Source organism: Uranotaenia lowii, chromosome 1 (genome assembly GCF_029784155.1).
Source record: "Uranotaenia lowii strain MFRU-FL chromosome 1, ASM2978415v1, whole genome shotgun sequence".
Lineage (NCBI taxonomy): Eukaryota > Metazoa > Arthropoda > Insecta > Diptera > Culicidae > Uranotaenia > Uranotaenia lowii.
In genome coordinates this window covers 176,952,320-176,977,319 of record NC_073691.1, presented here as the reverse complement: position 1 = coordinate 176,977,319, position 25,000 = coordinate 176,952,320, and the positions used below count along the sequence as shown (strand labels likewise).

At 41.3% G+C, this 25,000-nt stretch overlaps 7 protein-coding genes across 10 annotated transcripts in view; 4 read left to right on the top strand and 3 right to left on the bottom strand.

Moving 5' to 3' along the window:
- LOC129737612 (carbonic anhydrase 1-like) overlaps positions 1 to 25,000 on the top strand; it is a 36,926-nt gene that overhangs the window by 9,167 nt on the left and 2,759 nt on the right. The window lies entirely within an intron of this gene.
- On the top strand, positions 663 to 2,102 carry LOC129737621 (ADP,ATP carrier protein 2). The gene is made up of 3 exons (XM_055728785.1): positions 663 to 1,133; positions 1,191 to 1,431; positions 1,504 to 2,102. Exons 1-3 carry the CDS (start codon positions 712 to 714, stop codon positions 1,744 to 1,746), a joined length of 906 nt encoding a protein of 301 aa, XP_055584760.1. The 5' UTR covers positions 663 to 711; the 3' UTR covers positions 1,747 to 2,102.
- On the bottom strand, positions 6,905 to 8,380 carry LOC129737628 (vesicle transport protein GOT1B). The gene is made up of 4 exons (XM_055728791.1): positions 8,040 to 8,380; positions 7,881 to 7,972; positions 7,557 to 7,817; positions 6,905 to 7,474 (listed from the first exon to the last, which is right to left on the bottom strand). The coding sequence occupies exons 1-4, from the start codon at positions 8,062 to 8,064 to the stop codon at positions 7,430 to 7,432; spliced, it is 423 nt and encodes a 140-aa protein (XP_055584766.1). The 5' UTR covers positions 8,065 to 8,380; the 3' UTR covers positions 6,905 to 7,429.
- Positions 9,049 to 15,408, top strand: LOC129737604 (protein Aatf). Its single transcript, XM_055728767.1, has 3 exons — positions 9,049 to 10,566; positions 10,635 to 10,781; positions 15,055 to 15,408. The coding sequence occupies exons 1-2, from the start codon at positions 9,155 to 9,157 to the stop codon at positions 10,759 to 10,761; spliced, it is 1,539 nt and encodes a 512-aa protein (XP_055584742.1). The 5' UTR covers positions 9,049 to 9,154; the 3' UTR covers positions 10,762 to 10,781; positions 15,055 to 15,408.
- LOC129737596 (uncharacterized) lies at positions 11,043 to 12,992 on the bottom strand. Its single transcript, XM_055728759.1, is given in 8 exon segments — positions 11,043 to 11,447; positions 11,509 to 11,701; positions 11,766 to 11,962; positions 11,964 to 12,014; positions 12,016 to 12,046; positions 12,116 to 12,144; positions 12,146 to 12,218; positions 12,288 to 12,992. Coding segments are annotated over 8 exon segments (1,572 nt in total). The 5' UTR covers positions 12,920 to 12,992; the 3' UTR covers positions 11,043 to 11,081.
- Positions 15,172 to 21,442, bottom strand: LOC129737571 (uncharacterized). Of its 2 annotated transcripts, none has more exons than XM_055728736.1 (6): positions 21,242 to 21,442; positions 20,728 to 20,986; positions 18,855 to 20,666; positions 18,663 to 18,783; positions 16,064 to 17,693; positions 15,172 to 16,007 (listed from the first exon to the last, which is right to left on the bottom strand). In XM_055728736.1, exons 1-5 carry the CDS (start codon positions 21,247 to 21,249, stop codon positions 16,069 to 16,071), a joined length of 3,825 nt encoding a protein of 1,274 aa, XP_055584711.1. In that variant the 5' UTR covers positions 21,250 to 21,442; the 3' UTR covers positions 15,172 to 16,007; positions 16,064 to 16,068. The 2 variants fall into 2 exon arrangements, with proteins under 2 accessions (XP_055584711.1, XP_055584706.1); XM_055728731.1 differs by having other exon boundaries at positions 15,172 to 16,004.
- On the top strand, positions 21,712 to 24,895 carry LOC129737583 (zinc finger protein 19-like). Of its 2 annotated transcripts, none has more exons than XM_055728751.1 (3): positions 21,712 to 21,923; positions 22,666 to 24,312; positions 24,370 to 24,895. In XM_055728751.1, exons 2-3 carry the CDS (start codon positions 22,675 to 22,677, stop codon positions 24,646 to 24,648), a joined length of 1,917 nt encoding a protein of 638 aa, XP_055584726.1. In that variant the 5' UTR covers positions 21,712 to 21,923; positions 22,666 to 22,674; the 3' UTR covers positions 24,649 to 24,895. The 2 variants fall into 2 exon arrangements, with proteins under 2 accessions (XP_055584726.1, XP_055584721.1); XM_055728746.1 differs by lacking the exon at positions 21,712 to 21,923 and adding an exon at positions 22,306 to 22,591 and having other exon boundaries at positions 24,370 to 24,894.

The window sequence follows — 25,000 nt, the reverse complement described above, 5'->3', positions numbered from 1 at the left end:
AAAATCTGGGAAAAACTGGGCTTTCTTCTAAGATTTTCGGCTAACCGGGCCGGACCGCAACTTTCCTAATTATTTAAATTGAATATTTGGACATGTCCGTATAAAACCGGATAATCTGGCAATATACTGAACACATTTCCAGTTCCTTTATGTGTTTAAAATATTATGTTTTCTCTGGGAGGGCATATGAAAAAAAAATATTCATAGGGTTTTCGGGTTTCCGATGGCTTAATCCAGCCCTGTCCCTTCGTTATTCTGTCAAGACTCTTCATTAAATTTTCGTGCAAGTTTTGCCGTTTAAGATATTTTGTTGCATTCGAAACCTTCGCCCTCACTCACTTCTTAAATGGGAGAGGAGGCTTCCATACAAATCAAACTTCAAATTTGTCATATCTCGAACAACTTCCAAGAGATTTCATAATTCAAATTGAAAGTTTTGACATTACTGCATGGAAGACTCTCACTAACATAATTAGGGAGGCGAGGGGAGAAATAAATCTTCCATACGCGATCCGAGAACGGTTGTCATGGTCCGAATTATTTGAAGGAATTTAGAGGAATGTTCATCAAGTTATGTCGTGAGACGGAATACTATAATGAACAATACAAGATCAATGTCTATGGCAAAATTTTGAGGCCAATTTGATTGCTCGCAAAATTCTATATCATGCTGTTATCTTTCCAGCTCGTCAACCACCACCCGACGCCACCATGTCGTTAGCCGATCCCGTTGCCTTCATGAAGGATTTCGCCGCCGGCGGTATCTCGGCGGCCGTCTCGAAGACCGCCGTAGCTCCGATCGAGCGTGTCAAGCTGCTGCTCCAGGTTCAGCACATCTCGAAGCAGATCGCCGAAGCCGACCGGTACAAGGGCATGGTTGACTGTTTCGTGCGCATCCCCAAGGAGCAGGGCGTCACCGCCTACTGGCGTGGTAACATGGCCAACGTTATCCGGTACTTCCCGACCCAGGCGCTGAACTTCGCCTTCAAGGACAAGTACAAGCAGGTGTTCCTGGGCGGTGTGGACAAGAACACCCAGTTCATGCGCTACTTCATCGGTAACTTGGCCTCCGGTGGTATGGCTGGAGCCACCTCGCTGTGCTTCGTCTACCCGCTCGACTTCGCCCGTACCCGGTAAGTTCTGAAGGTATTGGAATTGTGCATTACTATAACCTTCTCAAATGTCAACAGTTTGGCCGCTGATGTCGGCAAAGGTGGTGTCGGTGGTGAGCGTGAGTTCAAGGGCTTGGGCGATTGCTTGGGCAAGATCTTCAAGTCTGACGGTTTAGTCGGTCTGTACCGTGGTTTCGGTGTATCCGTCCAGGGTATCATCATCTATCGTGCTGCCTACTTCGGCTTCTACGACACTGCCCGTGGTATGCTGCCAAACCCCAAGACCACCCCATGGTATGTCAGCTGGGCTATCGCACAGGTACGTTAAGGAGTTGAATGTAATCTCCAGTTCACGATGGTCACTTACCTACGAACTTATGCTCTATTTCAGGTCGTCACCACCGTCGCTGGTATCGTGTCCTATCCCTTCGATACCGTCCGACGTCGTATGATGATGCAGTCTGGCCGTGCCAAGTCCGAGATGGTTTACAAGGGCACCCTGCATTGCTGGGCCACCATCGCCAAACAGGAAGGTACCGGTGCATTCTTCAAGGGCGCCTTCTCCAACGTTCTCCGTGGTACTGGCGGTGCCTTCGTGTTGGTGTTGTACGATGAAATCAAGAAGTTCCTGTAAGACCCTCACTGTCCTGTTATGCTTTTAACGCGTTTAGATCCCCACCCCCTTTCTATTCCAATCCTTTCCCATCCAATCCCAGATCCCGGCTAGAACAAACCCCTTCCCAAGACCCCCCTCCTATCTTATCCTAAAATACTGTCTCTCTCCTACCTCGATCAATATCCTCACAAGCGATTGACTGTTTTGTTCGAATTTCTTGAGCACTACACAAAAAACACACTATTTGTACAAAGAAACAAAAACTCGAAGTTTAACGTTAATGCAACGAAAATGTAAACGGCGAACTATAATAGGAATGCATGAGCCTGAGATTAAAAGAAGAAGTAAAAAACAATAACGAAACACAACAGAAATCACAGTCGAGTTTTGAATTATTTTCACTTTCCCTTCTCAGAAAAAGCAAATCTGAAAACAGAAAAAAAAAACAAAACTGAAACCTCATCCAACAAAAAAATCAACTATAATCTCAAACGAACCCCAACCCTCGGATACGAACCTGAATCGGCACGAGCTATTCCCCATTTTAAATAATCTAGGTGTTAGTTCATTTTAGCAATAGACTTAAGCAAATGCTGCTCTGACATTGACGACGACGATTGGCGAAAAGAATAGTTTTTAAAATTGCAAACGGCTTTCGGCTGTCTAGAAATGCAATATCGAAGCTAAAACATAAATAAAATAAATGCGAATCAAGCTTTATTAGAAGGAAATTTTCTTCCTGTTTGGATTCGGTGGTTTTCCAGTTGATTTCAGTCGTCCTGCGAAATGTTGAAAGAAAAAGTAAAGCTGTTTCTTAACTGGTAGTCTTGGAACTCGTTGAAGGTTGACTTATGCTATATTTACATTCAAAAAATTATTTCAACGAATAATCGCCAATGGTAAATTATTTATATACTATATATAACGGTAATTCGGTAACAGTTAAATTATAAGTACTCTTTTAGAAACAATGTTTTGCAGAATGAAAGGAATCACGAGGGCCGGATTAATCCTTCTGGGGGCCATGGGCAAATTTGATCGGGGACCTCTATGAATTGATTTTTTTCACATATACCATCCCAGAGAATACATAATATTTTTAACATACAAAAGTACTGGAAATAAGTTCAGTATATTGCCTTCTACTTTCCATTATGGCTGAATAGAAAGTAGTTTCTGGTAAAGGGCGAACACGCAACAGGGCATAACATTTTTACCATTGGTTACAAATCAACCAAATTTTTCACACTTTCTCATTGATGTATATTGTTTAAGAGCTGTCAAACTCGGAAGTCGTATTATTTGATTCAACGAGAATGAAGGTGAACCAACCTGAGTCGAGAGAACAAATTCCTTCCAAACACCTGGAATTTCCTGACCTGTCGCACCGGCATGTTGGGAAAAATGTTGAACATTCATTATTCAACCGTCTCCAGAGTGTTGAAGCGGTTCCAGGAGCGGTTGACGTTGGACCACAGCAAAGAGTTTGAAAAAGAAACCGGGACCGAAGAACAAAAAGACGGAGGCAAAGGTGAAGCGGATGATTAAAGCAAATCCCAACGTTTCAAGCCATGATTTGGCTAAAAAGCTCGGCATGTTGCAGAGCTACGTCCAGAATGCAAAGAAGAGAGCTGGACTACATACATACAAGGTACAAAACTCCCCAAACCGCGATAAGCGGCAAAATCGATGTTGAAGTTCTTTTGCTTCTCTCCCGGCTAGCAATGGGGGAGGAAACACAAATCACCAAAACATACATAAAACTACGCCACAAAACAAAACCAAAACAAATTTGTTGCTTATTTCTATTTCCAATCATTGTTTTCTTAATTTTCAGACCGCATACTTTCTTTCGATCTACTTCTTCTTCTCCCGCTCATCATCATCCTCTCCTTCTTCTTCTTCCATTCTGCTTCTACCGTTCTTCTTCCATTCTGCTTCTACTCTTCTTCTTCCATTCTGCTTCTTCTTCTTCTATTTCGCTCTTGCTCTTCTTTTTCCTTTACTGCTGCTTCTTCTTCTTGCTTACCTGCTTCTTATTTCTTCTTCTTACTTCGCTGCAGCTTCTTCTTTCTTCTGACTAGCGCTAGTACTTACATGTTTCTTTTCTTATTTACTTTTCCTTTACAGCAACCTCAATGTCATCCGATGACCGAAGCAGACTTGGGCACCACTGACAGCAGCTGATCGACCAACTTCCAGAAGAAACACGACTCCGGCTCCCGGACGAAACAACTTTCGGCTCCGGAAAAGACAGACTCCAGGCAGCGTCGGTTTTCAGCTCCCAATAAAAGCCCCAATTTGGGGATCTGGGAAATGTTCCTTGCAGCCAATAGTGATCGGAAGTTATTTCTTCCGATGTCCGCTCTCCGTGGAAACGGAACTTTCTTGCCTTGTTCCGTTTAGTTGCCGATCTCGGATCCTTCCGCTCCCTAGCCTTCCCGGAATTCTGCACGAAGCCTCATACGGAACTGTTTATGGAGAGCATTTTGTCTTGATTTGCCCGCTCGAGGATGTTGTGTAGGAATTTACTGACCTGGTTAATCGACTTCTTTTTCGTTCCTCCCGTAACGGTCTTGGAATCAGCAGCGTCTCGTTCTCCAGGGCACCTCGCGGGTGTACCTCCAACGAGATGGTGGAATCAGCAGCAAACTCGCGGTAATTAAGCCGAACGCAATGGCGACTTTTCGATTTCGGTTAGCTTGCTCTTTTCACGTTTGCTTCACACTAATTTTGTTTATGTTTGTCTTCAATGACGATGACGATGATGACAGATACACGCAGAGAATGTTTTAGCACAAATAGTAAATTTTACTCAAATGATGATGATGACAGGTACACGCAGATAATAATATAGCAACAAATACGTTAAACAAACTCAAATGCTACATCGACGGCTAAAACTCGGGCACGAAAGCTCTACGAGAAGATGCCGACAAAATATGGCTGCTGTGTGATGGGCGGCGAAACGTATATAAAAGCCGGTTGGAGTTTTTCACCGGCAAGAGCAAGTTCGATGTGGACGACAAATTTAAAAAGCAGAAAATGTCGAAGTTCGCCTCCAAATATCTCGTTTGGCAGAACATCTGCTCTTGCGGACCTGAACCTTTCGTGACAAAGGGCACAATAAATGGCGAGATCTAAAAATTTGAGTACCTCGAGAAGCGCCTTTTTCCGTTCTTGCAGCAGCACGACGAAGCTCTGCAATTACAGCCAGATTTGGCATCATGTCACTATTCTAAAAGTGTCCTGGAGTGGTATGAGGCCAATTCTGTCCATTTTGTTCCAAAGGACATGAACCCGCCAAACTGTCCGGAGCTGCGCCGGTGGAGCAGTACTGGACAATAATGAAGCAGGAACTTCCGAAGGGCAAGAAGACATTCAAAGAGCAGAAGGGCATGTTAAGAAAATGAAAAAAAAAACTAAGAAACTGGTACCGGATGACACTATAAAGACTTTGATGGAGAGCATCAAGCGAAAATGCGTTCAATTTTACACTCAAGGCTCCATCGATTAACTTTTCTTTAGATTTTTTGAAGTTAATATGTGTATAAAACTACCTACCCTAAATTTTAGATTGATTCTAAACACTATAAGAGAATTGGCATGACATTTTCGGTGTCGCATTAATTTCGTATTCGCCCTTTATGTTTGAATATCTGATTTTGGGAGAATTAGCGAAAGTGCACAAAACTCTTTATTGAATTTTTACCTATTTTCAAAAGTTTTTACAAAAAAGAAAGCTGCTAGAATATAAAATATTATTGCAGATTTGAAGTCAGCATCCTGAATTTAGTTAAAATACGCTCTTTAATTCTTTGCACATCGGAAAAATGATAATTTTGTTGGCTTGTGCTATTTATTGTAGGGTGAGCATTCCAAACTTCCCGGAATTTCTCCACATGCCCGGGTCATCAAAGTAAAATTGACAAATGAAGGAAAATACGGACTGGCCCGATTGCCAGAGTATTGTAAAAATAAATTCGTATTTTTCTGGATTTGTTTCCATTATTTAAAAAAAACATGAAAACTGGGGTGAAATTATTAATCCTATTCGATTCGAGATACTCGTGTCGAGTTTTAACTCTAATCGAATTAGAATCGGTATTACATATCTCGTTCGAGTTCTAAATTTTAAGCTCTTTCAAGATCGATAATGCCAAAGTCGGTCGAATCGAACGAAACTCGATTGTTTCGAGTTCCATAATCCCGCCTCTGATCAACCTCGATATCTACGAACAAATCAGCGTTGCTGTAAAGTTGTTTTGGCTATCGAGGATTTCTCATCTGCTCATAGCTAATATAAACTAGAGCTAGCTCATTTGAGCACCGGTAAGTGCTGGTTTCCATTTTTGCCACTGGTGACGCACCGATAGGTGTTGTTGTTGTTTGTTGCTATTTTCTCTTGTAAATTTTCCCTACACACTTTAGCATCTGTAAAATCAGGAGCTGGTCGGTATTCAAATGTGGCTCCTGGTTCGCTTTTTTAACACCCGGGAGCAAGATAACACCTGGTTTGAAACCTGGCGGTGCGCCGTCGAAGTGTCAAAATGGAGTGTTATTATAGCTATGAAACCTGACCGGTGCTCATATTCTAACGGCGTGTTCGTAAACTGATTGTTTGGGTGATGCATCGATTTGTTTGGTAGATGTCAAATCACCTTCCAATGCTTTTGCATACAGTTTGTTTAATTTACGAACGCCAACATCGATAGAAAAAATCACTTCGATAGAAAAAATCAATTTACGAACACGCCGTAAAGCTAAAATCAGACCTAGAATGACAAAAAAAAATTACTTTCTATATTTAAAATCTTCACCAGAAAAAAAATATTTTTTCTCCAATAATTTTATTTGATTTGAAAATAACGAAATAATAAAAAACACCTAATTATGTTCGATTCGCACATAATGAAGAGTATTTGTTAGCTTTAAAACGTATTAATTATGCAACGTATTATAGTGGTATTATTATGCTAATTATAAAAAAATCAATACACATTTTTAAATGAATTATTTAAAAAAAAATTAAATGAACATATTTTCCATAAAAAAAATGATACTGAAAATCAGAGAAAACATGTTAATTTATTTTCCTCTTTTTCCGTTGGTTTTGTTCCATTTAAATTATCAAAATTATTGACGAGTTTCAGGTTTTTAAAAATCACTTGTGAGCGGTATACAAGTGCGTGGAAAATGTCTTCGGAATACTCGAAGATATGAACGTAATATATATATATATATACGCAAAATATCTAATAACCTAAACCCACCACCAGGGAAGTTCTTTTCTCTAACCAATCAATACACTTTTAGTTTTTCCATGAGACGATTATTTTACATTGAATGTCAAAGCCATTTTTGCTCTATCAAACATCGTTCATAAAAAATCGTTCACCGGTGGTACAACGAAAAATGCACATTACAAAAATTTAATCTTCCAACAACGCGTCGACTCTTTTCTCTTTAAGTATAATACATTATGCAAGTTGTCTTTATTTTTCAATTTAAATCTTCATCGTGCGCGAATCCGCAGCAAAGGAAACTAATGAAAAACAAGTGCAAACCAAAGTGATTGATTTGTTAGATTTTTTTTTTGGTTTACTTTAAATGGCCGAGAGCCGCTTGACTTACGACGATATACATAATTTAATCCTTACCCACTCTAGTCTAGGGATGAATTGATCTTAGCTTATTGCTATCATACCGTAGTTCGATTCGAATCTCCTGCCAATCGGTCCACAATCTGGAACAAAGTGAAAATCCATATTTTCCAGTTTTAGTTGAATCGATGAGTAGTCAAAATAGTAAATTTGAGATAATTTTACCTTACTAACGCCCGGCATATTCAGGAAACTGCCAAGAATCGGCACCCGCCGCAGGAAGTTGATAGCCACTGGAAAGAATCCACTGAACAGCAGAATGAAGCCGTACGTTTCAATCAACATTCCAATCAAGGGCCAGCCGACAAGCACGATCACGATTCCACCGAAGAACGCTATCGATGCCTTGACCTTGTGCTTCTGGAAAAAGAACCGGAACGTCCGTTCCAGACCAATCACACAGGCCAGGCCGCAGATGAAGAGTATCTGAAAGGGGTCAAATGTTAGTTCAATTTGATAGCTTATTATTACAACAAATGTGAATTATACATTTCCTATAGCTAGTAGACCTTTATCGAACAGCAGTAGCACTCCCAGAAACAGGAAGGCCACTCCGAACCCGGCCAACCCAACACCGATTTCTGAAAAACAGAGATACAATTTTGAATCATTTCCTTCCTTTTTGTAAAGAAGAATGACCAGACTTACTCTGTGTATCACTGATTTCGAACATTTTTATGAAGTTTTACGTAGAATACTTGACAAAATATTGGCTAAGATTTATGGTTTGATTTCTTGCTAATGGAACTTTCTCCACGTCATTCGGATTTTGTTGGTGGCGCCAAACTTTTAACTTCGATTGGCTCTTCTGCCGCAATTCCGGATTTAATTTTCACTTCAAATCTACGCGCCCACTTGGTGCAATTTCGTATAACTGAATTGAGTAATTAGTTCACTTATTTAAAACGATTTATTGAAATAAAACAAAAAGATTTCATTCTTGAGTTAGTTTTTTGCTGAATCCTTTGCTTAATTTTCGGGTGCGAATGAAAGATAAAACAACAAAATACAACTTGCGGGATGCGTCAAAATGTTGTCAAACTGCAGAGAAATGTCGATTTCGCAAACATTTTACATTCCCTCCCAGTTGTACCCACTGGCAAGAGTTTCTCAAACCTTGTTATTGATTGAAGATTGAAGATGTATATAAAATTTAATATTTTATAGCATTATTTTTTCACAGATTTGCTTTTTTAACAACTCAACGAATTATTTTTTTTACCTTTGCTGAATTCCCATCCAATCAACTATTTGTATAAACATCACTCATCTCCGACCATTTATGTCAGATCTATACTGATTTTGACCACATCACGGATCAACCGGATCTATAAAATACTAAATTTCTGTTACTTGAATTTTCATTATAATTTTTTTTATAATTAGTTGAATTGTCGACGAGAGTCTTGACTGGGACAAAGTAAACACGTTGGTTCCGGATCGTCAACAATGGAGGTCTTTTACCAAGGCCCTATATGCACCGGAGGATCGGTGCGGAAACATTAAGTAAGTATAAATGAGTAAGTAAGTTAAAAATAATAGTAGATACTCAAGTTGGGCTATTTCGGAAGTTACCGCAACATTTAATTAACTTTAAAAATAAAACATATGCCAAATTTCACAATTATGTTCTCATCATTTCGCTCAGTGTATTCAAACGTAAATAAATGGAAACCATGTGCGTCCGACTTTAAACAGATTTATCGGAACGATTCCAGGTTTTTTAGGATTTGTTCCGTACAGTGATTAAAAATCATAAAAAAATGCAGAAATTCAAGCCAAAAGGCCGCACCCCGAAGACCGTTTCGGAGAAGATTCACGCTCAGCTGACCGGCCAACGAGGACTGGGTTTTGCTGGCCCCGGGTCTGATTCATCCGAAGCAGATGACGATGACGATGGAGGAGGTGGTTCCACGCGACCTCGACTGACCGAGTTCGACGAAAATGACTTGGAGCTGGAGCGGATATCGCGCCGAGGACTCAGCGACATCCGGAAGCAAAACGCGCAACTGTTGGACTCGGTGGATCAAAAGTACCAGGGTAAGGTTTCGTCGAGGAAAGACGTTTTCGAGGATGAAATCGGCTCTGAGGATTCCGACAAAGAAGACAGATCGGATGTAGAGGATATGATGGAAGACGTTGATGAGTCGGAAGGAGAGCACGATACCATTAGGCCCGGAGCATTTGTGAGATTGAAGTCACCGGAAAATTCCAGCGAGCAAGATGAAGGCTCAGAGTTTGAAGACGATGTTGAAAGCGAGGAGGAAGATAGTGGAGAAGAGGACGATTCCGAGATCGACGACGATCAATTTAACTTGGGAGATTTCTTGGGAAACTCGAGCAGCCAAATGCCTTCCCAAAAGTTACTCCAGGACGAAAATCGCCAGGAATCGATACAGAAGGGAATTTGCGTTCAGAATCAGCTTCAAATGTGGGAACGACTTCTGGAGATGCGCATAAAAATGCAATCCTCTATTGTAACCGCAAATTCATTACCTACGGGAGAAAAGTTCACCGCTTTCCTTCGTGATGATAAATTTAAAGAAACATCTGATGGGATATTGAAATCGGTAGATTCAACCCTTAGCAATCTACTTGAGCTACAAGGTCTTCTTGCTAGTCGATTTCCTGAAACTAAAAATCTTCTTAAACCTGGTAGCAAGAGGAAATCAAAAGATTTATCAGGAAAGAAAGATGCCAAAACTCGTCGATTACATGAGTTTGAAACGACCATCAGCAATAACTTTTCCTGTTTCAAACCCTACCGAAACGATGTCATTCAAAAATGGCACGATCGAGTCAGAGCTTCTAGCAACATAAAGAATGCCAACCAAACAATGAACATCATTCGGAAAATAGAAAGTAGTCTTCTGGCGAAAGACGAATTGATCAAGAAAACCCAACAATACCGAGGGGGTTACGAACTGTTCGAGAAACCGACACAACCGGTGGCAATCGATTCGGAAAACTCGAACGAACCGGAACCCGTATTCAGTGGAGAAATTTTTGATGATAGCGATTTCTATCACGCTCTGTTGAGAGAACTGATCGAGTTCAAGTCGAACACGGTCGAGAACCCTCAGGAGATTGGGGCCAAATTGGCCGAACTACAGAAACTTCGCAGTAAGATGAAGAAACAGGTGGACACCAGGGCTTCCAAGGGGCGTAAAATTAGGTACTTTATATAGATGAGGCACTTCAGAAAAGGTCAGGTACATTAACTCATCGCTTTATTTTCACTAGATATGTCGTTCACAAAAAACTGGTCAACTTTATGGCCCCGGAAGATCGCCACGAGTGGACGGATGAAGCAAAAAATGAGCTGTTCAGTTCTCTGTTCGGTGGAACGGCCGAGAATGGAACGGGTTAGTTGACGGAATCGAACGGAAGGTGAGCAATTTCTTTAAAGCAAATATATCTAATGGTGACAATTAAGCAACATTTTATGATTGTGTTTGACCTGTCATTTGAAGAATTTTGCTAACAAAAAAAGCAAACGTAGCTACAAACGCGAAAGGAAGGAGTTTATAGGGGGTATCTTCGAAATTTAGATATTGTATACAATTTCAGAATTTTCAAAATATCGAATTTAATTGCTGGTTCCAAAAATATTCCACGTTTTGTAATTAGAATAATTAAGAAAACAAAAAGTTCAAAATAAGGACATGTTTATTTCCGTCGTCGCATTCATCAGTCAATCTTCTCTTCCTTCAAACGATGCAAGCTTTCGTCTGGTTGTATAAACGGGACCATTTCTCCCCGCACTAAACTGCCGAAGAATTTTCCAATTGAAATCGTTCCGTTGAGACCATTTTTCTGACTCAGTTTACTGCCGCCAGTCACCGATAGACTACCCCAAAAACTACTGGATCTGGGCGCGATATAAATTATGGTGATGTTTTCTTTTGCATAGGACCCTATGTTGTAGATCTCCAAACTTTCCAAATTGGTGTAGACCCCCTGAATCCAACGGATCATTCCATCGAAGGGAAACCGTAATATGATTCGCCTTACCGTCATGAGCAGGAACGAGGCACAGAATATTGCGAAACGAAGCTGGGGATAAAAAACAAAAAATTAGCTGGTTCTCGTCAGTCGTTTTTCAAGGTGAACTTACAGTGGCAAATACTACATAGTAGACGAGAATCGTTGGCAGTAGGAACAGCAAAACCGCGAAGGTGAGGGTAGCCAGGAAAAGCTGCCGATTCATGTACTCGTGCGATTCCACCCGGTCCCTCAGGACGTTCTTCTTCTTACCGAGCACTATCCGGTAGAGAGCAAGAAGACCACCGACCTCTATCCGGTAGAGACTGTGAAATGTTACAAATGCTATCATAAAACTTGAGACTTGTTAGAAGAAAAAAAAAATCTTACACAGCTGCGTAGATGTAGAAGCAGTGTGCGTGTAAGCTTATCAGAATGATCAAATCCGAGAGCATCGCTAGCTGGAAGGACAATCCTAGCAAACCCAGGATCGACAGTGGAATGAACAGGAACCGTATGGCGGGCGACACAATGATGAGGAACGTCCACCAGAGCTCCACGTGGTACAGGAAGCAGTTCAGGAAGAAATCGTTCAGCGGGGCGTTCAGTTTCAGTCCAATCGGGCTTCCTCGAAGAGTTTGCAGAAGCTCCCGCAAATAGTGCACGACCAGCTGAAGTTTCGAACAAGAAAAGTTAGAGTAAGTGTGCCTCAAGGGCGTTTTACTTGGTTCCTCACTGACCTCAGCGTACTCCATGAAATAAGCTCCTGGATTACCGAACCATAATACTAAAGAAAAAATGGCCACTCCGAAGCCAATATCGAAAAGAAGGGACCATTTCGCACTGAAATTAAAGGATTCCAAGTCAGAAACGGAACTTATAAGGACATTAATCATTTGGTCACAATCTTACCCTTCGTATCCTTTAATTTGGATGCTGGAATTCCATTCCGAGAAGTGATAAAACAGTGCGGTCTTACGGAAAATCAACCCTAGCAGCAATCGTATCGGTTCCCCTATAAATTTGAACATTTGACCGGTCCCACTATCCAAGACGCCCCGAAACAGTTGCTTGAGTGGAACGTTTTGTGGCGGCTTAGAGGATTTTATCAAACTAGCCAGATGCAGCAGGTCACTGTCCTGTTCATCCTCGTTCAGCTGATTTTCGGCCAAATTCGCGAACCCGAGGGTATCGTAAATTATGAGAACTTTATTGAGCGTTTCGATCGTGACGCCCTTAACTTTGGTAATGACATGCCGGATTTTGCCCTTCTCGGAAATCGATAGCCTCAGGAAGTTTTGCTCCGTCTGCAGGATGTCCGGTTGGCGGGTTATCGTCGCCGCCGGGTCGGTATCATCGTATAACTGCCGCCGATATTCGACCTCGTTGCTGCTGATTTCCCCTATCAGATAGGTACCGTGCAGAAGTTTGTTGTCAAGCACCACGAAACGGATCTCATCTCGCTGGACCTCGATCAATCCGTACAGCTGGCAGAAGGTGCATTGTTCGATCAGCTTCGACGATAGGTAAATTTTTACGTTCATGTTTTCACGGTGATTGTTTCATTTTTTAATTGAAGAAAACTGCTGTTGAAATTTTACCAGCTAATATAAATGAAAAATTCATTCAATAATAATATTGTAAACAAACCATAGAAACTGTTTCTGAAGGGGTAAACATTTGAACATACTGCAATTCATATTGACACGTGAAAAGGGTGTATGTTCACAAATTGCGTTTGAAAATTTTCCTCTTTTTAGTTATTTCAAACGTTTTTTCATATAATTAATATTAGCTATCCTTACAAATAAAAAAACGGATATTTAAAAGTACTCAAGAAAAATCTTGTTAAAATGTTTGTCGTGATTTAAATTTGGACCAATTGAAGTATTACGCTAGGATTCCCTTACAAAAATCATAACAATAACAAAAAAGTTTGCAGAAAAAGCACCAGCCAAATTGACCAAATCTCACGGAAAATGGTGAAAAAACGTCTGTTCCTGTTGCTGATAACCAGCATTCTGATCGTGGAAACTGCCCAAATAACCAAGGACAATGCCCGGGACGGTTCCTCGTCATCGTCCTCGATTAACCAGTCGAACGAGTTCAACCCACTAGGGCCGCTCGTGAAATGTTCCTTCCTGCCGCTCGATTTCATGGATTGCGACGAACCGGTCGACCACAAGGGAAACCACACGGCCAAGGAAGAGCTCGGGCACGGGTGTGTCAAGTTCGGGGGCGTCTACTACGACGACGTCGAAACGACCAAGGTCAAGTGTTTGGTGTTCGATCAGATCGAGTGCTTTGGTCCTAGAGAGTTTATGCGGGATGGAGTTCCCTGCGTGCGGTACACGGATCACTATTTCGTGACCACCCTACTATACAGCATCCTGTTGGGCTTCCTGGGAATGGACCGGTTCTGTTTGGGCCAGACGGGAACCGCAGTCGGAAAGCTGCTAACGCTCGGTGGAATCGGCATCTGGTGGATCGTCGATATCGTGCTGCTGATCACGAACAATCTGCTACCGGAGGATGGAAGCAACTGGAATACCAAGGTTTAGGTGAGCTTTTTTTTGTATGCAATTTTGGCAATTGATTTCAGGGGTTTGGTCACATTTCATATAACCGATTGCCGCTTCGATTGCAAATTATGATGGCGCCTCATTCCAACGTTTAGTTTGATCTGTTCGATCTGCTCGGGTTCTCAAAGGCATTGTGTCCTTGCACCACAGTCTGTGCATCTTCACTCGCTTCCAACCAAGGTTCTCGTCAACTATGCGTATTTCAGTGGCTAGTGAGTCACTCGAGTCGCTGTAGGATGACGTCTTCGCCGGGAATGATCCAAGGATCTTTCGTAAAGCCCCGGACGTGTGCTGTGACAGGCGCGAGTCTAGGATAAGCTGCTCTCGATTCGGGCAAAGAGGAGTGAGCCTCGAGCCAAACCAAGCGGAGCCAAGATCTTTAGTCGTTAGAGGAGAGGTCATTGATCCCTTGCAGTGGTCTTGAGCCGCGAGTTTGGATACCAAATAGCGCCAAATTGACTGTTGTACTCTGTAGACCTACGGATTTTGAGCACTTCTTCGGATCGATGTTCGAAATCTACGCATTTTCAGCATTTCCTACGGATTTTCAACGGATTATCATAAAAATTAGCGATTCTACGGGTCTTAGAGCCGTATGGTTCAGATGTTTTCATGGTTCAGTAGATCGAATGCTTTTTCAACATCAACAAACACCAGCGGAGAGCGTCTTGGAATTCGTTAATTCCAGTATTTTTCGTAGCGTTCGGATGTAATCCCCACATGATCGTCAGGATCGGAATACACTAAGGCGTCGAAAAATGTCGTACAAGAAGGAATATCTCTATTAGTGGAGGCTTTTTGGGAAGGAGTTTGTTCAGGCCCTCTTTTTTCGTCTACAAAATTGTTTAACTTCCTTTTCTTATTCCATATATCGTAGGCAGGCTGCTGCTTTGACTAACCTGGTGCTCATTACCGATTTTTGCCTTCCTCAGATCATCAACTCGCAAGCTTTAAAACATTTTTTCTATTGCTCGTCGTGCTAAAAGCATTTTTAATGTTCTTATTGACTGTATGCTTGATGCACCCAAATCAATTTTTTGTGCACAAATCTAAGTTAATTTAATTCAAATTTCTTTCCCGTTTTCTATTTATTGCAGACGTTTCGGAAAGCGTTTGATATCGTTGTTGTACATACACAAGACTGAAGAAGGTAAGCTTAAGTTTAGTTTGAATAACTGTGAATTTATCAGCTAGGGGAAGTAGAACAACAAAAGTCAACTTTGATTTATTTTATTACAAAATATACCGATTTTTACAATAAGTTTCAAGTTTATTTTCTCTATTCGCCTGTCACGTGTGTGCTTTCTAAAATAGTCCAGAATAGATATTGGCTACACACAGCTCCCTAAACTCTTTAACTGTCCAAGTTTTGCCTATGTACATATTTTTTTTTCTAACCTCGAAAAGTTTTATCTGTTAAGTTTGAAAAAAAAAATCACTGGATATCTGAACGGTTGCTATTTCTACTTTTCCGAAAAGCGTCATTGGGGTTGGGTTTGTTCTAGTTCTAGTAAATTAAAGTAGTGAACGTGCAGGTTGCACTTAGAAAAAATGAAAATGCAAAAGTGTAAATGGAAATAAGCATAAAGCAAATGTATATGAAAATTTCTAGTATGTTAAAGGAAACATTAGATGCTTGTAAATAAAGAAATAAATTCGAGTACGAAAAGTGTTAACCAAAAATATGGCTGTCAAGATGTTTTTGCTTTGTTCAAAGAAAAGAAACTTCACTGGTACCTGGTACGAAATCAAATGCGTTGATACAACTGAACTAAATCTGAAGGAATACATTTGCGTCACTGTAAGGAGGTGCACAAAAAAGCAAACTTAAAACTAATTTTTCAGCTTATATCCAACAAAAAAGTGTGGAGTTAAAGAGATTTTTTACTTAACGCCTAAAACGACACAATTTGTTCTGGAAACTGCATATGATCTAATCAACAAATAAAATTATTTTCGATAATTTGACGCCGGTGTTCTAAGATGTAAAAATAACTCACCGTACGGTACGCTGATGATGTTGACGGTGCCCGGAAGTTTGGTCCTACTACTAAGAAAAAAAGAGCGTGAGAAAAAAATAATAGCCAAAAACATTTTAACCATTACCTCTACTAGCATTCGCCGAGACCCATCATTGATTGGTACCCGGATTCGGAAACCGAAATGATGCTTTTGGAGCAGCAAGGTTCCTGCTCGTCAACGGGGACACCGATCGGCGGCCCTATCACAGCTTCATTCGTGAGTAGATCGACCGAGAGGATTTCGTCTTCCATTTCAATTTGTGTGTCCGTCGGATTGGGTCGTTCCACGCTAGTATCCTCAACTTGTTTTTCAGACAAATTGCCAAGACTGGGAGAATCATTCGGAATTTGTGCTGAGGCCGGTTGTGTTGAGTTATTGAGAATTTGCTCACCATCGTTTGAAACCGGACAAGCTGCATTTTCAGCAGTTTGTTCTTTAGAAGAGACGGGTAGCGGTTCGTCGGTTGTTGCTATTCCGTACGTACAATGTCGCATACCCCGCTGGAAAGCTATCCGTTTTCGTCTGGTTTCCTCTCCGTTCATGTCCGGGTAAATTTGACGTATACGTTCTAGAAAATCTTCGTCTTCGGAATCATCGTCTTCGTTAGCACTTCGCAACCGCTGAATCCCGCTCAACTCGTCGCCGTTACATTCCTCAAACATAACTCCATCGTCTTCTCCGTCTTCGAGCAAACGTTTTCGTTTTTTCCCCCGTGGAGATTTAATTTTGTTTGCCGCCTTTCCGGACGGAGTATTATCACATGGTATACGTTCGCCCATCGATTCCATTTCCTGGTGGTGTCTCTTTCGGCTGAGCAATCGCAGTTCTATGTCTTTTTTCGTGGTTAACCTATGTGCGTCCTGATTGTTCGTCACAATCTGCACGTTATTCGTGTTTGCAAGCATTAACATCGACAGGAAGTACCGTGCTGTGCAGTCCTGTTGTTTGTTTTCCATAACGTGGGCAAAATTGATGGGCGCCGCCTTTTCAGGTTCCACATCTGCTGGAAACGAATCAATAATTTCTGTTCCGTAAGCATGGATGTCAAAGTGGTTTCGTTTCTCCGATTGAATCAAAATGGGTTTTAATTTCCGGTGCCAATTATTGACCTTCTCGATGAGCTCCTTAGCTTCCGCAACGCTTTGAATGTATTTGGCACTGGTCAATGCGGACTCGAGTTCTACGGTCGGTGCAACTGCCGGTTCTTGAGCAGGGTTACTGACAACTATCCCTGGTTCCGGACTGCCTTCCTTGGATCGACTTTCGCGACGCTCATTCTGCTCATCCGATATGCCTGAATCCCTGGACATTGTACGCGTCGGGGTAGACTGTTGAGAGTTGGACTGCTGGACTGCGTTTGCTTCTAACGGAACCTCTTCAGCACTTTTCTCAGCTAACACAGCTTCCAAAGGTTTATCTGTAGAAACAACCTGGTCCTGTGAAACATTCCCAATAGTCCTTTCGGGTTCAAACGGCTTTTCACGTGGCTCCTCCGCTGGTAGCTGTTCCAGTGCATCAACGAAATCCTCAAAATCGCTCGGATCTTCCAAGATGCGACGAGTTATTGAAATGGTGCTGTCGAAGCCGAAAAATTCACTTTCCGGCGTAGAGGCCCGTGACGATCGTTGCCCGTCGCTCATCGGTGCCAAACTGTACAGACACTTGCCGTACGGCCCGGCCAGTATGTCCGCAAACTCGTCGAAACCGTGACAATCTGGTTCGGGGGATGGAGATAAAACGGTTCTGTTATTGAATAGGTTAAAAAACCTTTTGGAATGACTGAAACTCTCGGCATTTACAACGACTTTTAACTCCGGAAATCGATTTTTTTGTGTTTGTGGAATAATTGCAAATTTTTGAATTAATAAAATGAATAGAATTTTGAAATCTTTTAGACCAACTGAAACCCCGGTTGGTAGAAAGAAAATTTCACATAGGATTGAAGCACCATACATTTTGGAGGGCAAATGGGTTCACTATCAGGGACATCTTTTTTGATCGATATTGATTGTTTTTTTTTGTTCATTATGTTTTACGACCTTTTTCTTCTCAATGGAAGAGAGCCCAAAGCTGCTGTATGTTTAGCGATTAAACGCATCTGTGCATTCCATGATAGCTTTGAGCCTATTATAATCTCTAAATATTTCAATTCTGATTTTAGCCCTTCCCTATTTTATCTTAGAGGAACAAAAAAATGTTTGCAGTTAGAATCCTTGTGACCTAAGTCAAATGTTTATGGACTATTGAGACCTCAAAATTTATGCAAAACAATCGTTTGATTTACACAAACAGCCCACAAGTGAATCCATGATGCTAAATTTCCATTAAGAAATACATTTTCTGGTGTCAAAATATTGGAAATCAGACTGATAGATCTGAATGCGTTTTCTCTTGCGTGGGATGAAGTGAAAATAACACGGGTGAGAATATAACTAAGAGTCATACTGGCGACGAACATGTCTACCAAGGTGTAGATGGGCACAAGGTATATGTTTCCATTTGTTTAGGTTGCTATATTTGAGTTGGTATAATTCCATCCTGCCGACAATTTTAAATGGCTCTAATGTACTAATAGCCTAGTTAATCATTGAAGGTGTGTTTTTACGGAAGGCGTCCTCAGAATTTCCATAATTATAGACGGACTGAAATTTAGAAGAATTCCTTATTCGTTACAATGACTCACCTTCCAACTCAGGCGTAGCAGCTCGTTTCAACCATTCCGGATTCTTTGGAGCCCTCGGGCTGAGGCTGTAAACTGCCAGCGTGAACATGTCCTTGCCTCGGTCGCTCGTCTTTCGCACCAGCTGTCGGAAAAGTTTAAATCAAATGTGTGAAAATTTATCCAAGATTTGGTTAATTTAATCGAAAAACTTACGTCCATTTTCATCCGCTTGTACTCCGGAGGTAACGCAAACAGCAAATGCTTTCGCAGATGACACTCCGGGATACCCAGTATATTCAGCGTTAGCAGCGTCGGTTTGAGGGACAGGGTCCGACCGGTGCTGTAGGACCCATTGAGGATGATTGTTCCACCACCGAAGAACGGGGTCGGTTCCGGTGTCTTCGGTAACGATCCGATGCAATCACTCATCATCGAATCGGTACGGGGTGGGTGTCGATCGGATTCGGAACTAAAGCCGAGCGGTGAACCTTTGCCCAGCGATTCACGATCCGCTCCGATGCCTTCGTCCTCCAGGCTGAGTCGGGAGGAAGATTTTGGTTGTCGGGGATCATTCAAGCTGTCAGTGCCGTTGAGCGATCGACATTCAAGGGCCATCAGTTCCGGTTCCGGGGAGGATTCCTTCGATTTGGGCTGATTTGCGTGGCTTAAAGATGTGTTCAAATCGGAGTGCGGATCTGTCAACGACGTCGATGTATTGAGATCTGTCGTTTGATTGGAATCCGGTAGATCACTGATCTCCATCAGTGGATATTCCGGCTCATCGAACACGCTGTCACATGCAGATGTGTTTATGTCGTTATGGGAACTGTCATTCGAATCAATTTGTTTTGTACTATCGTTCGGACTTTCTTCTATAGTGACCGAGGCTGTAGAATCCGTACTATCAGCAGTTGTTCCATCTTGGCGGGGACTGTCTTTTGATTCATTTGCCAGTGAAGGATCTGGAACATTTTCTACTGGTACAGCAACATTCTCAACAATCGAAGACGTAAGAACATTGTCAAATGAAATGTTTTCCGGCTCTACGTCATCGTTACAATTTTCCACAGCTAGAGGTTCGTCAAATTCGGGAAGTTTAGCTTGATCAGCAAATCTGCTTTTCATCAGCGTCAAAATAGGATCTTGTCGATAGTTGCTACTTTTAGCTTGATGAAGTGCATTGTCAAAATCGGAGGTATCGTGCACTCGTATGCGGTACTTGTTTTGCAGATAGTCTGGAGGAATATAGATTTTGAACTCTCGTGGTTTCAGTGGAAATACTTTTTCTGGCTCCGGCTGACCCATGCGTTTACACCGTTTCGAATCAAATTCCTGTTGTTCGTACAGGTAATCAATCACATCGCATCGTTGGAAAAATTTCTTCAGATCATGCTCTGGAATGAGCGAACCAGTACGCACGTCAATGAAGTTCAAATAGACTTGATAGTCGTAACGAGTTCCAATCGTTTCGCCGGATTCCAAATCCAAAACTTGATTTTTCCTGGCTGCCGTGTGGCTGGACATTATCGGGGGAATGTTTGCTTCATCCCGCAGACGGTTCAAAATTTCTTGCCTTCGCTGTTTGGTTGGCATCGAGCGTAGTTCGTTACAGAGCTCCTGCATTTGCTGGAACTTGTTTCGTCCATCAACGGTAACTCGATCGACTTTGGTGACCAAAGATTCGATCGAAAGCATTTTGCCATCCACACAGCTGAACTCTAAATCGGTGAAACAATCCGAAAGCGATTGCGGTTGAAAGCGACGTTTTCGGCCGGTAGTTGACTTACTCGGGCCTTCCATTGCATCGCCACCTTCTTCTCTTAAACACTCTTCGCGGCCCTTCTGATCCTGGTCCATGTGAAGTATCATGTCCTCCAGGTAGTCAACCTTGCGGCCGTAAATTTGAGCCGCACTCATAATCAACATTGCCGCCTCCGGGAAGTTGATTCCCCCACCAAGACTCTCATAACGGTTTAGCCATTTCTGCAGATCAAAGTCGAAGCAACGGTCGATTTTTTCGGACACCTGAAGAAAATAAAGGATTGTTATTTCCGCTGAATCATAAACTTTATGTCAAATCACTCACTTCCATAAACATCAACGCGATTTCCTCCTTGCTCAAATCTTGATTCTCTCGGGGATCTTCTTTTCGTGCCCTTTTACCGAATCCTGCAACCGAACTCTTGGTCGTTTTTCCTCCGGATCGCTTTGGACTGGAGCTAGGTGCGACCGATTTTCGCCCCCTCTTGCTAGGGGTCACCGGGCCATCATCTTCCACATCACATTCTGCTGCTCCTCGACCCCCTTCCTCCTTCAACCTACGCAGTTCCAAGGTGTTTAATTTTCTGAATGGAAGATAATCAACAAACCATTAGCTTATTCATTTCTTTTTTATAAAGCATAATTGTAGGCCCATCCGAGTGCAACTTTCCCACCACCTTATGTGAAAATAAACCACTCATTGCGAAAAGGCCACCTCAAGAAAATCACCTGCATGCATGGGTTCCACAGAAAAAAATTCTCCCGTAGCATCGAATTGCACAACTTTTTTGAGCCCATTTTTTCCGACCAACCAACAACGTTCGACCCCGGAAACTTACCTCTTCATGATTCTACGGCATTCGTGTAACTTTTGATACTATTTTAATCCGGTTCTAACCCATTTATCACTGGTAATTTCGCGTCCCAAAGTTTATCAATAGAAGCACTCACGCAACGAAAACAATCGCTCGGTCAGCCATTTTTGTTTTTCACGTGCGCTGCTGTTCGTGTTGTTGATCCTGTTCTGCATTCTGCAGCTCTCGAGAGGGGAAAACAGAAAAACACGGTGGGGGACAAGAGAGTTTCGTTTGTGGAACGTATTTGTGTCAAAATGGCGTCTGTTGACGTGGCTACAGCCCTGCGAAAATTTATGTTCGTGACGCACTGAACGAAATCGGGCGATAATTTTTATAGGGTCTTTACAATAATATTGTTATTATTAACAGTCCGCATACAAGCTAACGCTTTACTCACTAAAAAAATCAGAGAAATTCGATAAATTTTACAGTTAGGTCCTAAAAGAGACATTAAAATTTATAGGAAAATCCAATGAATCTGATAAGCCACACTCGATCGGTAGAACGTATAAGAAAATCTAACAAATTATACAGTTTCGATTAATGATACATTTTAAATTTGCTCAGAGATTTTGCTCGTTTTTTGTGTTGTTGTTCAACTGAAATTGAAGTTGAATAATGTCAGCTCATCCATACAAAAAAGTGAAGCTCAACTAATATAACGGTATGTACTTTGTGTATTTTTAAAAGATCACAGCAGTTTCTATTAAAGCAACGTTTTCATGCTTCTTTTGAGATTTTCAGGATATACAATTGAAAGCGAACAGTACCAAGATGAAAATGGACGTCTTAGATCCCCAAATGGGGAGGATGATCTGCTATTTGTTTTTTTCGTTTCCAGAAATTTGAATTGCGCGCTTGTGCCGATAGGGCTGCATATTGGAATAGAAGGAATGTTACTGAAGTGTAAACACTTTATCGAAGGTTTTGGAAGTTAATTTTTTTATTTTCTAGCTCGACGGATAAATCTTCTCTACACAGCATTACGGCTTATGTTCATCGTTTTCTTAGATCCTCATGTTTCTCTAAAATTTTCTTACACCTTGAAAATTTGAGTTTTTCCTCACTCATAAAGTCATAATTATCCAACAGTTGGATACTCATCGGCAATAAATGTCCGGCAGGTGCTGAAAAAATCAACTTTTGCAGGTGGATCTTTAATTTTGTCAGTCACTGTTATACGGACCAAAATCCATGACAAAACGAGATTTTTGTTTACATTGGCTTTTCGCATGAATAAAATTACATTTTGGCGTTGATGGTACCTATCAGTATATGTGAAAAGTTTTGTTAATTTCTGCTGTGACTATAAACTGGTGATCGATACACCTAGTATGAATAATAATTTCTTAAAAATAGCCATTTGCTAGTTTTTCTTTTAAATCAATTTTTTTGTTTATATTCAGCTCCTCAAAATGGTAAAAATATGTGCAGTCCTAAACTGTCTCTCTAATCGTTATTCCTACGAAGGTATCTACATGTACCCGTTACCAAGGAAAAATCCGGATCTGTTATTGACTTGGATGCGTGCTTGCCGACGCCCGGAGGGATACGTTCCGCCTGGGTATATGTTCGTGTGCGAGAAACACTTTGATGAATCAATTGTAACCAGAAACTCTCAGGATACCCGAAGAAAACTGATAGCAGGCGCGGTACCAACACTGAATCTAGACTGCGAACTACCACCTGCTTTCGAAAAGCAGTCAGCACCCGAAAAAGGGCGCAAGACAAAGAAGCACCTAAAGGTAGAAAATGACGGTATTCAAAAAACTAGTAACAGAAAAACGGAAAGTTTTTCGAAAAAATCCGAAGGAGATGACATTAATGAGACTGCAGAAGAGGCTCCTTTAAATGTTAACACAACAAAAAGGAAACGTCGGGAACCCAAAGAAATCGAGGAAGTTTTAGTAGATGGTGGTTGTCGTTTAGCTAAATCAGAATTTGAGGAAGAGAACTTGAACCGTAATGTACATGCTTATTGTCGGCTTTGTTGCGTGAAGTTTGAGTACGGTAATAACTGTAGCTTGGACAGCTTGGGAGACGATGAAACCGTATCGGGCTTACTGAACATTAGTTTGATTGAATCACCTGCTCTTACTTCAGCCCAACAAATATGCATGATATGCTACGACCAGTTCACGAATTTCGTACAATTTCTCAAAGTATGTCATCGCGGCCAGTTGAATTTTATGCTACAACTGTCAGGTGAACAAGCTAAACTGCAAGAAAACACTACTTACGAATTACATCCAGCTAACGAGAGTTCTGCTAAACTAGAAGAACAATTCGAAGAAGATACCGGCCTATTTAAGGAAGAAAGTGAATCTGATCTTTCTGAGAACACAGAACAAAATGAACCCGAAGACACAGGACTGGAGTCAGAACTACCAACTATTGATTTTGAAAGTAGCGATCCTACAAAAACGATAGAATATATTGATCAGTTGATAACAGAAATGGATCAGTCAAAGTACAAAAGACAGAAACACAAACCAGGCAGGGATTACGAATGCACTGATTGTGGTGAAGTTTTTCAACGTAGTCACGTGCATAGAGCCCATCGAAAACATTGTTCACTGGTCGGGAGTCCACTTTCACTTCGTAATAAACGTTACGATTGCACACTTTGCTCTAGAAAGTCTATACAATCGATCAGCGGTTATCGCTACCATCTTTGGAATATCCATCGAGGGATAATTCAACCAAATGGCAACAACGACCACGTACCGGAGGAACTGATGAAGATGTATACAAGAAAATCCTACCCATGTTCGTTGTGCAAGGATATTTTCCGTTCCCGAAATCTGCTGCGTTACCATCTATTGACACATAAGCAAATCCTACAGGGTGGTTCGGATTTTAGAAAACGCTGCAGAGATCATCCGAACAGTAAAATCAAAACATTAGAAAAAATACGGACATCAGAACCAAAAATTGTATGTAGCATTTGTGGTAAACAGATAGCAACCTCAGCATTGCCGCTGCATATGAAATTCCATCTTAAACAGAAAGATTTTAAGTGCAAAGAATGTGGGAAGCTGTTCTACATTAATGTAAGTAACAGCAGTCGTACCTGTTCGTTGTTGTAAATAACTTGTATCTTTTTTCAGAGTGATTTACAGATTCACATTGACCGAAATCATAAGAAGATTCGATATTCCTGTGATGTCTGCGGTGCTAGTTTGGCAACCAAAAAAACTCTACACGTGCATAAATTACTACACAATGAGGCGGCACTTATATACTGTGAGATTTGCCCGGAACGAACGAAACGATTTACTAACAAGGATGCCCTCAGACGGCATATGAACAAACAGCACAACTGTATCATTGGAGTCGAAGGCACACCGCAACTGGCTGAGATGTTGGCTCCTTTAAAGGCCCCATGATGCTCGGTTCCTACATTTTAATATTCCGCTGTTGTGTTTGAATAAAAGAACCTTCGTTACTTATGTTCAGTAAAAAGAAATCATTTTTTTAAACAATCGATCCTGAAAATAAGATTTTTTGCCGTCTATCTTTTAACAGACAAGATACAGTTGTTCAGTGACTTAAACAGAAATTGTAATCTTTTGACAAGAACACGTAAAAAATTTAAAACAATTCAGAGAATAAGACAACTTGTACAATATTGTACCAACTGAAAGCAAAAAATGTGATATAGAAACAAAGATATCCCTATGCCTGTTCTAGTAATAATTTATATTTGTTTATTACGGCAGTTATTCTACCAAAATTAAG